This window comes from Sus scrofa, chromosome 1 (assembly GCF_054392235.1).
Source record: "Sus scrofa isolate SSC_HxYL_T2T_F1_AM1 chromosome 1, Sscrofa_HxYL_maternal_Yorkshire_Landrace_v2.0, whole genome shotgun sequence".
NCBI lineage: Eukaryota > Metazoa > Chordata > Mammalia > Artiodactyla > Suidae > Sus > Sus scrofa.
In genome coordinates, this window is record NC_139383.1 from 238677747 (window position 1) to 238691860 (window position 14114).

The 14114-nt window shown below is 39.9% G+C and overlaps 1 protein-coding gene across 11 annotated transcripts in view; it reads right to left on the minus strand.

Annotated features, from left to right (window-relative positions):
* Positions 1 to 1096: 1096 nt before the first annotated feature.
* TRPM6 (transient receptor potential cation channel subfamily M member 6) overlaps positions 1097 to 14114 on the minus strand; it is a 228844-nt gene continuing 215826 nt past the window's right edge. For 9 of the 11 annotated variants that reach the window (XM_084987940.1, XM_084987936.1, XM_084987933.1 and 6 more), the window contains 3 exons: positions 12582 to 12633; positions 6214 to 6320; positions 1097 to 2962 (listed from right to left, as the gene is read on the minus strand). In XM_084987940.1, the coding sequence (XP_084844066.1) occupies positions 2820 to 2962; positions 6214 to 6320; positions 12582 to 12633 (302 nt within the window). In that variant the 3' untranslated portion in view covers positions 1097 to 2819. The remainder of the gene's footprint in view (positions 2963 to 6213; positions 6321 to 12581; positions 12634 to 14114) is intronic. The other 2 variants (XR_014822855.1, XR_014822850.1) reach the window with 1 other exon arrangement.

Consider the following 14114-nt stretch of genomic DNA (forward strand, 5'->3'; position numbering starts at 1 on the left):
TGTAAGTTCCCAGGCTAAGGGTCAAATCGGAGCTGCAGGTGCTGGCCTACACCGCAGCCACTGCAACACCAGAGACTTAACCCACTGAGAGAAGCCAAGGATCGAAACCACTTCCTCATGGATACTAGTTAGGTTCACTACCACTGAGCCACGACTGGAACTCTTTTTCAGTTTTTGGTTAAATGGTTGTTAGGAAAGTTTTAGTCACCCAGTACTTGTTTTGCAAAGCCACAGAAAATAATAGGATGAGAAACACCCAACACTGAATCTGGGAGTTCCCTGGTGGCCTAGTGGTTAAGGATCCAGCACTGTCACTCCTGTGGCTTGAGTCATTGCTGTGACTTGGGCTCAGTCCCTGGCCTGGGAACTTCTGAATGCCATGGGCACAGACAAAAAAAAACAAAAACACAAAAACCTATATCTGACCTCATTCCCCAGAGGTGTTAAAAGCTTTAAGATGTCATGGGGCAGAAGTCTTCCAGGATATACAGCCTCATGCAAAGGAATGCCTGTGCACAGGATGCCTCCAGGGAGGACTCCAGGAACCTGGTTGCTTCTCTAGTCCCTGGATTCAGATCCCATCTGTGAGATGGACTTAGTACTCACACAAGACCTATGCAGCCCATTCCTCCTCAGTGGTTCCTAAAACCAGCCCCAGCTGTGTCTTTTTATTTGCCCTAATTCTGTTATCCCAGTCTGAACCTACTGCCTGCTAGCATAGAGTATGGAACACATCTCTGGATGCAATATTTGCCCAGAAGTCATTTTTTTTAAAGCACTAACCAGAGATCTAAACTTGGAACAATAACAAAAAAGAAAACATGAGACAACACTTTCTGAGGGCAAAGAAATGTTACATTCACTGCACCTTCATCACTTACACACTACAGAGAAGGCACTTAATAAGTATCTGCTGAACAGAATTAACCAAGTGAATTAATGCACTCATTTGTGGTCATGAATCAAAGTCAAGATGATGACACTGGTATCTTCATAGAAGCTATCCCACAGTAACGTTTGCCCGGCAGTTTATCTTTTAAAATGTTATTCTGGTAATTTTTCTTAAAAGAAAGAAAGAGAATCATGACACAGAAAATTAAAATCAAAATGTATTTTTTCAAGTTCCATTCCAGGTATCAAATATTTGACCAATGAATTGATGCCTTTAGTTTGGCCTTGTTCAGGCAAATTCTCTCCTTCCATAGTTGAACATGGCTGTCAAGTAAGTACCAATAGATCTCTTAGCAATTTGTCCAATAGGACAAAGCAGTTAAGCTCTGAAAAAAGCATTAACAGTTTATCCTCATTGCCAACCAAGAAATCACCCAAATGTCCCACCTCCTACCACCCCCAAGACCAAAGTCAAAGGGCTATAAATTAGCCCTTGTACAGCTCACAAGAACCAGACATTATCCTTAGCAAATCAAGACCTTGTTTTTCCATCCCCCTAACCCTGGGCAGTATTTCCTCCAAATACCAGCTAAGAATGCAGGAGTGTTGACGTAAAAATCAAGGCAGCTAATGTAAGGCTATGGATAACCTGAAATTTTCAAACCAAGGAGGTTTGCTGCTGGTAGATTAGGACACTTTACAATGAGGGAAGGGGATGCAGCAGGGAGGGGGGAGATTTCCCAGCCCTCCAGTCCTCCTTGTGTGAAAAGCCTGTGCACCTTCTGAGGGAGAGTGACTCTGATAAGTGCCAAACAAGGATGACTGACCTCCCCTCTACATACGTGCTGTACAGTGTGGCTTCCAGGCACCTTTCTTCAAGCCTTGGAAACTGATCACAGGTTCTCAAGGCTGTACTTAAAACATACACTCCAGTACTCTTTCAGCCACCAGAACTCTGTAATGCAGTGAAGCATGCCTTTGAAGCATGTTCTCATTCAGAAACCCCATCTTTCCAAATAGGCCCTGATATAAAGTAATTTAACTTATAATATTAGATACACAGCTTTGAAAAAGGGAGTAATGTTTTAGAAGTTAACTTCATCAATCTCTAACCAATAGCATCCCTGAGCTTAAAGAAAGGGAAAACGTTTCCAAATAATTTCTCCTTTCGTATATCCGTGTTCCCTTTAAAAAAAAGAAAAGAAAAGAAAAGAAAAAGGATGAAAGGGCATTTGTTTTGTTAAATTTCCCTTTTCCTCTCTTTCAGGCCCAGGTATCATATAATTCACTGACAATACCTCCAACCATCTAAATTTCACCAGGATGCTAACTTTTTACTGGTTAGTTTGTGCTGGAGCGTGCTCCAGTCAGTGCAAATACACCCTCACACCACTGTTCTCCTTTCCGTCTCTATTCAAAGCCCTATGTGGCTGGAAAGAGAGAGGAGGAAGTCAGGAAACTTTGTTTGCGTTTATATATATACACAATCTGTGGGTGAGGTGATGATTAGCAGTGGAGGTTAAAGTCTGCACACGCAGTGAGAAAAATAAATTAAATGTATCTGCCTGGCTCTTTGGTGTCTCTGCTGCAAGGGTTCTCTAAATGACCAGCTAACACAGTGAGGTATGAAGGAAGAGCACTCCTGGCTGATTCTTCCAAGCATCTTCCTGTGCACCTTGAGGCTGATGAACACATGCAAAGCACCCTGCACACAGGTCAATGTCTAGGAGAACATTGACCCTAGGCAAGAGAGACATGAGGCTCAGCAGGCACATCCCAGGAGGCCTCCAGGTGAGGCCATACTGGCAGAGACTCTGACATAATCAACGTTACATCTGTGTTACAACAGAGTTCATGGAAGGGAGGGCAAGGGCAGTCATCATCTTACTTCTCCCTTTTCTTTTTCCTTTTTTTTTTTTTTTTTTTTTTTACAACCGTGTGAGGTCTTCTGGAGGATTACTACCCTCTTCCCCTCCTGGAGTCTCCTCAGTCTCCTCAGCTGGTTCTATGTTGATTTCCAGTCCAAAGGCAGAATTTATCCTTCCAGGGCAATAGTCATTTCTTTTTAAATCTGCAAGGAAGACAATAAAGATGATTATAGGGAATCTTTCAGAACATAGTGTTCATACATACAGACAGAGTGGACTTTGGGACTTTGGGACAAGTGCTCAGAGAGGACTCTGCTTCCTTCAGCCACTGATATGTGAAACTCAAACCCTCAACCATGTCCAAACTATGCCTGACCCTCACACCCATATGTGACTCCAACTTCCCAGTGTTGTTTTAGGCTGTGTTCACTGGGGCAGGGGAGGTAAGATTTGGTTGCTTGATTTAATACGTGATGCCCTATCAGACATGATCCAGCCAGTGTTAGTGAAGCCAAGCTGGAAACAGGGCATTTTCACTGTTAAGTGATGTCAGAGCCAGGGAGTTCAGCCAAAACGGTGGACCCGAGATGTCAGCGGTCGGTTTCCACAAGAGAGTTGTACCTCAGGTATGGCTGCACCTATGAAAACTTCAATTATGAGATCCTGTGCTTCCCAAAGCTTCATTCTTTAATTTTATAGGGAAGTTATCCAAAGAAATCATTAATAAGGGTAACCTTTGGGGAGAAATGTGTGGAAGAGAGTGGGCTTTAGATGGGTACCATTTTGTGCTATGTTGATTAAATCTGTTAACCTTAAACATACATTCCTTGTATTATTTGTATTGCTAAATGGGGATTATCTGGACAAAAAAATCAATACAGTCCATTGTTTTTTTGTTTGTTTTTGTCATTTTAGGACCTCACCTGCAGCATATGGAAGTTCCCAAACTAGGGGTCAAATAGGAGCCGGCCTATACCACAGCCATGGCAACACAGGACCTGAGTTGCACCTGTGACTTACACCACAGTTCACAGCAGTGCTAGATCCTTAACCCACAGAGCAAGGACAGGGATCGAACCTGCGTCCTTATGGATACTAGTCAAGTTCTTAACCTGCTGAGCCACAAGAGGAACTCAGTATTATAGTTTAATAATAGCCAATAATTATTGAACACATTCATACATTATTTCAATTCTCACACCAACTTCATGAGATAGGTGTTATTATTCCCTATGTACAGATGAGCAAACTGAGGCCCAAGATCACAAAAGCAGTTAAAAAAAAAAAAACAAATCACCATTCCTGGGATGTGAGTTCAACCTATATTTCCTATGTTCTTGACCTAAACTACCTCTCTTCAAAAAAAAAAAAAAACTAAAACATAATCAAACAAAATTACTCCTAATCTATTTTTCCAAACTAAACTTTTTATATTCAAATTACTAAATGTTCAAGAAAATGAGGACACTTTTTTTTTTTTTTGTCTTTTTGTCTTTTAGGGCCGCACCAGTGGCATATGGAGGTTCCCAGGCTAGGGGTTGAATCGGAGCTATAGCCTCCGATCTACACCAGAACCACAGCAACACAGGATCTGAGCCGAGTCTGCAACCTACACCACAGCTCACAGCAACGCCAGATCCGTAACCCACTGAGCAAGGCCAGGAATCGAACTTTTCCTCATGGATGCAATTAGATTTAGAAATGGAGGAATTATTGAATTAAGCACTCAATATCTGTCATGGTAGGTCAAAAAGAAATTTTGAAAAAACCTCAACCTTGGTCATGGAGAAGAGACAACTGGTCTCAAGGATGAAAGTAGGGAACTATACTGCAAGTCTCCCTTTCTCCCGGCTCATCAGATCTAGTTCCCATGTCATTCAGAAGGGAGGCTGTCCTGCCCAGGGAACAATGCATCAGACCTGGGAAGGGTCAGCACCTGAGGACACCCAGTTCATGGGCTGGATTTCAGCTGCAATCATGGGACCCTGCCTCCCATAGGGCCCTTGCTGCTCAGCCCAGCCCCAGCTTTTTTCTGGTCTCCTTGTGACAAGAGGAGAGGACAGGGGGCAGCTAAGTTCTGTGTGTGGTGTGTGAGAAGGAGCCCTGGGCAGCTACAAGATGACAGGGACGGCCCGCCTTTCTGTTCTGCTCCAGTCTGATGTTCCCACCCTGAACACTCACCACCACCACCCCAGCTGACAAGCCATTCCCCCCAGAACTGGAAGCTTCTCCACATCCCAGTCTTTTACTACATTTGTCATCCCACAAGAGCAACTCCAACTCTAACTCCAACAAGATTAGAAATTACCTTTCTTTGTTATCAATTTATACCTACTCCATCCCAGCCTATAATAGATTTTGATCTTTTAGCAATCTCCAGGAGTTCCCACTGTGGCTCAGTGGTAACGAACCCTACTAGTTTCCATGAGGAACATGGGTTCAGTCCCTGGCTTCGCTCAGTGCGTTAAAGAACCCGGTGTTCCTGCGAACTGTGCCATAGGTTGCAGATGAGGCTCGGATCTGGTGTTGCTGTGGCCATGGTGTAGGCCAGCAGTTTTGCAGCTCTGATTCAAGCCCTAGCCTGGGAAATTCCATATGCCAAGGGTACAGCCCTAAAAAGATTCAAAAAATTACAAAAAAAAAAAAAAGTTCCAAATCAGGGTATGATCATTTCTGATTTATGATCAGGCTGGAAGGGCTATTGAGCTTAAAAGATGTGAAATTCCATTCTAAGGGCAAGTGTGGAAGAACCTAAGAAAAACTGTGGCAAGCTGAGACAAAAGCACTCCTTCCAAGATAAAAAGAAAAGAGGCATCAGAACTGGGGCTGCCAATCTGGGGGACAACAGACCTGCAGCCGCTTTCTATTATGTTAGGAATAGTTTTCTGTGTGGACTATACTGGTTTCAAACAAAGTATGCCATATTATCAAATCAGATTTTAAAAATATACCTTGCAGTGTATGTTTAAAGTGGGAGTATTTTGGGTTTGTTTTTTGTTTTGTTTTGTTTTTTTGTTTGATAGTGAAAAGCACTACCTTAATTGATAGTTGTTGTTTCCCTTCACAGCCCACCCTCCCGTGTGGCCAATGAGTAAATAAGAATAGAAGAGAAATACTTTGGGCACCACATAGGATCCAAAAGGGAGAGAGGAGGGGAACAGAGACCTGCCTCAGTCCAATTTTACCCCAATTAAGTAGGGGAAACTTTTCCTTTCGAGAGACTGTGACAAGTACTGGGCCCAATGTTGTTTTATCACATTTTGGCAGAACCTGAAGTAAATCCCTGTCCTTTTAATCCCTTTAGAAACTTGAAAAATTTGCAGTCAGAAAGTCAGGCCTCGACTGCGAATGAGATAAAAATGTGATTGAGATTTTCTTCTCTATCCCAGGTTACAATGAATGTTGTTCAATGAGAGATTTACTTAGAGAAAAATAGAATTGTTTGGGGGCATACCCGGGAGTTTGAGCTTCCGGCAGCAGGAGTTGCAACGATGTTTTGCAATGAAGTTTCTAATTGCATCTTCCCCTAAATTGGCTGGTCCAAACACCATTCCTCTTGATCTAGAGGAAATATCAGAATATCAATTAGATTGCAGCTAAGAAAAAGGAGCTCAACTAGGATTCTCTGAGATACCGAACAGTATCCCATAGTAACCCAGTAAACTTGAAGGAGCCAACAAAGAACAGAGCACTTTGGGGAAGCAACAATGTCAGGCTTGCAAATTTAAAATTCAAATGCACTTCAATCTTTGTACCCTACTCCAAGACCTACTGTGAAACTTCTTTCCACGATAATCTGATAGAAGAGTGAATTTTCTATGTACCACATTAAAACAAAATACAGTGAGACCCTTTTTAATGCATATGGGGTGAGAGAATGACATTCATCACCAACTGTTCCACTGGAATACCCGAAAGGTAAGGTTGAAAGTAAAATAAACCAGCCATTGGGCCACCCCTTCTAAAAATATTGATGCGCGCTGTTTCAAACCCAAATACTTTTCTGAGAATAACCGACATCCTCATACACAAATGCCTGACAAAACTCTACGCCAGCACTTTTGGCTCTATCAGTAGCTGCTTCTACCTTGCAAATTGCTATAGCTGGGTTCTTCATGAAAAGACAAGACAACCAGGGAACAATGATTTTGTGGAAGTAAACTACATTCACTAAACACAGATGAAAAAATTACAAAGAATCAGCATACATTAGGCACATTTTGAACAAGTTATAATTGTAACAGATCCTTAGCAGATTCTAGGATCAATGTTGATCCATTATCAGATCACACATGACCATCATTCTTCAGCTGACACACCACACACCACGGAACAGAGCACGCCAGAAACACTTCCAAAGGAACTTTATAAAAGCTAATATTTTACTTTAATGACATGCAGAGTGGAAAAGAGCACATTTTAAAATCTGAACTCAATTACCGTTCTTAAATACCACGTCTTAAGAAAAAAGAAAAGCAAACTATCACAAAAGGAAACAATAAACTTTGCTTCTAAGGAATGTGGTTTTTCAAAAGGGACGTGGTGTAAAAATGGACTTTTTTCCATCCGAGTATTGAAACATTTATCTCAATTTCCACTTCCTTTTGGCAGAATAACAGTAGCTGCTCTGAAGATGTGCCAAGCTCAGAATGAGGGCTGATGTCAGTTTGATCTCAGATTGCTTCTCTGCTCTCAGGCGAGTAGGTTGGAGGAAATCTCTTGGGAAGACAACGTGAACAGACACCCAGGATTAACTTTCCTGGTCACTCAATCGCCCTTACAAAATACGATTCTGGTGGTATTTATCAGGCTGCATAAGCTGCCTCTTGTTAACTATTCCTCTCTTCCACCCCATCTGGTAAGGAACCACTTATATAAAGTGAAACCAAACGTGGCAAAAAGTAGAATCTCTCAATATTTAGTACCATAACTCCATGATGCTGATAAAGTGAAAAAATAAAGTGTCATTTTAATTAAAATTGAAAAATTCATTTTATAGTCTCTCCAGCGTGACCTCGTTGGAATATTTTACTCTTTTGCATTCCACACTGCCATTTCTTTCCTCCCAGAAAAACATGAAAGTTCCCAACTTAGAAATGTAACACTGATTCTCAGATAAAAGCTGGAAGCTAAATCATGCCCTTCTAGGAGTTTTGTTAAAGTTAAGACAAAAGAATCAAGATTACTGCAGTATGTATATATCAGAGGGTTGACCACTCCCCGTAAAGGGGAGAGTGAAAGAGGGTTGTAGAGACATTCACACAGCATGCTGACAGCCTTGCAGTCTCAATAACCATGTTTAGAAAAAAAAAAAAAATACAACTGTTTTCCAGACTTTTCACAGCACAGGAAAGCAGGTGGTAGCTTGGTTCCACATTCAAGGAAATGCTAATTAGCACCATGTATACAGAGATTTACTAAAGAACATCTCATCACTATTATCACTTCATACTTGTCAAATGCTCAAAACCATCAAGGAACTAAGTTAAAAAAAATATATGCAATCCCAAACTACCAATAACACTAAGACAGCATCCACTGAAGGTCAGTGACCTGAGGAAACAAGTGGTCAGAGAGGATTTGGGGGAAAAGAGCAAATGACTTTGTCTTCATGGGCAAAAGGTTGGGGAAAGTTGGGATACAACAGGTCTTAGAGAATTATCAGAATTTGCACCACAAAAAATCTTCCTTTTTGTGGAGGATCATTCTCTTACACTGACCCCTTCTCCTCATAGGCAGTGACCACCTTCACTGACCTTCAATTTTCTCACTTATGAACTGAGATTGAAAGATGCTTCCTTCCAAAGTTGTTGTTGAGGGAAAAATAAACATACGAACACACCTGCTTCTCAAACTTTAATTTATACCCAGTCATTTGAGGATCTTGTGAAAATTCAGATTCTGATTCAGGAGATCTAGGGAGTCTTGAGAGTTTGCATGTCTAACAACCTCCCAGGTGATGGTGAGGTTGTTGGTCCATGACCCATGACCTGTGTAGCAAAGGTTTTAACACACAAGGGCATTTGAAAATGTGAGCCTCACTGAACTAATTCAATTAGTTCAAATTAAGAAGTTCAAATCACAGACATACAGAGCAATGGAACAGAATAGAGAACCCAGAAATGAGCCCAGACACCTATGGTCAATTAATCTTGGACAAAGGAGGCAAGAACATAAAATGGGAAAAAGACAGTCTTTTCAAAAAGTATTGCTGGGAAACCTAGACAGCAGCATGCAAATCAATGAAACTAGAATACACCCTCATACCATGTACAAAATTAAACTCAAAATGGCTTAGAAACTTAAATATAAGAGAAGACACCATCAAACTCCTGGAAGAGAACATAGGCAACACGTTCTCAGGCAACACATTCTCTGGCATCAACCTTACAAATGCTTTCTCAGGTCAGTCTCCCAAGGCAACAGAGAAAAAAGCAAAAATAAACCAATGGGACCTAATCAAACTGAAAAGCTTTTGCACAGCAAAGGAAACCAAAAAGAAAACAAAAAGACAACTTACAGAATGGGAGAAAATAGTTTCAAATGATGCAACTGACAAGAGCTTAATCTCTAAAATACACAAGCAACTTATACAACTCAACAGCAAAAGAGCCAACAACCCAATTGAAAAATGGGAAAAAGACCTGAATAGACATTTCTCCAAGGAAGATATACAGGTGGCCAACAAGCACATGAAAAAATGCTCAACATCCCTGATTATTAGAGAAATGCAAATCAAAACTACCATGAGATACCACCTCACACCAGTCAGAATGGCCATCATTAATAAGTCCACAAATAACAAATGCTGTAAGGACTGTGGAGAAAAGGGAACCCTCCTGCACTGTTGGTGGGAATGTAAATTGGTACAACCACTATGGAGAACAATATGGAGGTACCTTAGAAATCTATACATAGAACTACCATATGACCCAGCAATCCTACTCTTGGGCCTATATCCGGATATAACTCTCCTTAAAAAAGACACATGCACCCACATGTTCGTTGCAGCACTATTCACAATAGCCAAGACATGGAATCAACCCAAATGTCCACTGACAGATGATTGGATTAGGAAGATGTAGTATATATACACAATGGAATACTACTCAGCCATAAAAAAGAACAAAATAATGCCATTCGCAGCAACATGGATGGAACTAGAGACTCTCATACTGAGGGAAATAGTCAGAAAAAGAAAGACAAATACGATATGATATCACTTATATCTGGAATCTAATATACGGCACAAAGGAACTTTCCACAGAAAAGAAAATCATGGACTTGGAGAAAAGACTTCTGGTTGCCAATGGAGAAGCAGGGGGAACTCTGTCTAGTCACTTTGATGGAACATGTAATATGAGAAAAAAGAATGTATACATGTAACTGGGTCACCATGCTGTACAGTAGAAAAAAATACATATATAAATAAAAGCTTAAAAAAAAGAAGTTCAAATTGTAAGAAAACAGTACTTCTTATTATCTTCCCCATGAAGAACAACTGTACCCAAAATTAGGTGACCCCTCAAAACCAGGCAGGATATAGTGATGTCAACATATCAATTTCTAGAGTTCCTATTCTCAAATCATAAAAAAATAAAGTTTGCCATAAGACAGACTCCCAACCTTAATTACCCATTAGAGTCACCTGAGGAACTTAAATAATACAAACCTCAGGGCCCTATCTTTTGAGATTCTGATTTGATGCTAATCCTGAGCAGCGTTTTTTTTTTTTTTTAAGTTCCCTAGGTGACCCTAATAGGAATTGAGACCCACTGGCCTATAGAATGCAATTAAATATTCAGCTGTCAAGTAGAATAATATAATCTTCTTAGAATTCTAAAAGTTGGAAATATTCAGGTCATATTAAATATATATACTGAGGTCAAAATTTAATAAATTACAGAGTATACATAAACATGATTCATTACCTATGCAAAATTTTTCACTGCAAAAATTATAAAGGAAATACTTGTAGTAGAAGATTCCTACCAAATAATATGTATTTTTAGCTAAAGACACTTTGGCTTGGCTAGAGTGAAAAATAACATAACCCTTATCTGTACCCTTATTTGACCAAGGGTTACAACATGAACTCCATCATTAAATCTCATGGGAATTGGATGCAGAGAAGCAATATGGATCACCTTTATCTCCTCTAGCTAGTTCAAAAAAATAGCTAGTGCACTTTTAGGCCTCTTTGCAAATAAACCTAGAGATGGTACTGAGATTACATTGTTCAGCAAAAGAATAAAGCATTAAAGAATGGAGTGTTTACATTATTAATCTTATGGGAGGCAAGCAAAATTTTCAGATTTTATTACATAGGAATTGCCTATTCATACCATTATGTCTTTGCAACCCAGGGACAAAGTAGAGTTATTTGGGACAACTAAGAAATTAGAACGTACACTAGAAGTTCTCAAAGGGTGAGCTTCAGGCCAGCAGATTACAATCATCTTGGAATTTGTTACATTATTTTGCCCGACCCCAAACCCACTGAATCAGAAACTGGGGGTAAGGTCTGGGGTGGGGGAGGGTGGTAGATGAATTACATATAATCAGTTCAATAAGGCTCACATTTTTGGATGCTCTCAGTGTGTTAAACCTTAGCTACACAAAGCATGAGCCACGGATCAATAACATCAGCATCACCTGGGAGGTTGTTAGAACTACAGACTCTTAAGACCCTCCCTAGCCCTCCTGAGTCAGAACCTGAATTTTCACAAGATCTTCAGGTGATCTGGTATAAATCCAAGTTTGAGAACCAGTCATCTGCCATATTGACCTGTCCTTCATCACCACCATCACATCTTTCTAGTCCACCTTTAACAAAAGAATACCACCTCAAATCCTCTACTGCCAAGTCCTTCCAAAAGCCTGCTCATGGGATAAAGTGCCCATGGGAATTCACAGGACAAGCAGATGACTCATCCCTCTATATAACTTAAACTTCAGTCCTGAATTAACATTCCGATGTTCTGTATTTAAGCCCCATTGTTTTGGCCTCTCATAGACTTGCTCCTACTGAATAGCACATTTTATGACCTAAGCTTTCATTTTATAGGCATGTGATGGAAGCTGCTGCCCATGATAAGACTCCATTGTGAGGGAAACAAAGGAAACGGTGTGTCTCCTGTGACATTAATTGTTTTCAGGTCAAAGCCTATGGAGACTGAACTTAACCATATTTCTCTTGTGATTGGACCACTAGAAAACTCAGTTAAATTTACAACAAAGTTATGGCTACTGCATTGTCTTTATACATAATTTCTATTTTTGTGTACTAACAACTCCAGACTTAATCTTATTTCCTTAGTTTCTTTTTGTTCCCATTTACTTTTTTTTTTTTTTTTTTTTTGTCTTTTTAGGGCTGTACCCACAGCATATGGAGGTCCCAGGCTATGGGTCAAATCAGAGCTGTAGCCACCAGCCTACACCACAGCCACAGCAATGACAGATTTGACCATGTCTATGACCTACACTATAGCTCATGGCAACACCAGATCTTTAACCCACTGAGAAAGCCCAGGGTTCAAACCTGTGTCCTCATGGATACTAGTCGAGTTCATTAACCACTGAGCCATGATGGGAGCTCCTTGGTCCCATTTCCTAATCTATGTGTTCTTTAATATCTAATTGTATTTTATCATATTGTTTTTGGATGTGGATGTAGGCATAGATAGAGATAGAGATAAAAGCTGCCTCAAAACCATTCTGGGACCTAGGCAAATATATAAATGTTTAAAATTATTTTTAAAAACCCCTCTACAATGTGTTAAAATGCAATTTTCTAAATGATAACATCATAAATTAACTTACTGTTTGTCTTCAGGTTTTATAACAGATGGATCTGTCAAATTTTCTCCAACACCTCCAAAGGAAAAGAAAATTCATTTAGCAAATGAGGAATTTCATTTTCTCAGAATTTCAAGAAAATAATAACCAAATTTTAATTTTCCTTTAAACCTATGCCCAACCTATTTATTAAATTAAACATCACATGAATTAACTGTACTATAAAAATTGTCATTGTTCCCATTGTGGTTCAGTGGTTAACAAACCCAACTAGTATCCATGAGGATGCGGATTTGATCCTTGGCCTCACTCAGTGGGTTAAGGATCCGGCATTGCCGTGAGCTGTGGTGTAGATCTCAGATACGGCTTGGATCTGGCATTGCTATGGCTGTGGCATAGGCTGGCAGCTGCATCTCCAATTCAACCTCTAGTCTGGGAACTTTGGTATGCCGGTGGTGAGGCCTTAAAAAAGAAAAAAAATTAAAAACAAAATTGTCCAGGCAAGTTTGAAAACTTCAATTAAGGCACTATCTCTCTAAACCCCCTCTATTATGCTATAAACTTCTAGGCTAAACATGAATGTTTTTGTAATGTGTTCGCAGTTACTGATAATGGCATCCATCATTCACCATTCATATATGCTAGATGACCTAATTTTATTTTCTCTAATTCTCAGCAATCATGAAAGAAAAGCATTAGCATCCTCACAGCCTCATTTTACCAATGAGTACTTGATGTTTGAAGAGATTAAACAATTTTTCAGAAGTTGCACAGACCACAAAGGTCAAAGCTTGTATCCCTCCCCCTGGTCCATGGTCTGCTTAGACAGAGTCCACCAGCGCTCAGCAAGGTGCAAGGTGTTATGTGGTTTGGCAGATACAGTCTTGCTCCATCAAAGACACACATCAAATGTTATATATATAGTATTGATAAATGGAAGAATACAAACACCAGGCATTCCTGATCTTGGTGCTGGTTACACACACATGTTCTTCTGTGGAAATTCTTTGAGATATATGCTTATGCTGTGTGCACTTTCCTAAGCATATGTGATTCTTCAATAAATTTTACTTCTTAAGAAAGCAGCTCCAAAGCATAAAAGGATAACTAAGTGTAATTTAAAGCTAACATTTACCAAAACAGGGATCAATACCCAAGTGACTCTCTGCTATAAAAGGCAAGTGGTGGAGCGATTGATTTTCAACGGCAGCATTTCAGAGACAAGCCAATCAGACAGGTGAATGCACCATATGCTCATAAGCCAAAGATTTCTGAGATCATCCTCTAATCAGCCCTAGTTTTCTTGTTTAGGAAGAGACCAGCCTTGTGGGATATTTGAAAATCATAGAAAATGTAAAATGTTATTACATGTTTCTATTTAAAAAAAAAGTTTTCTAACCACTATTTTTAAAAAAGAATGTTTTTTTACTACTGTCTGTATGTTTTACCACATGTCAAACTTTTCACCAGAAAATATAACCCTTACAGTTTATAGACCATTTCCTTAAGACACGGACTTCCTTAGGAAAATAACCTGTTTAAATAGGGGTTTTCAAC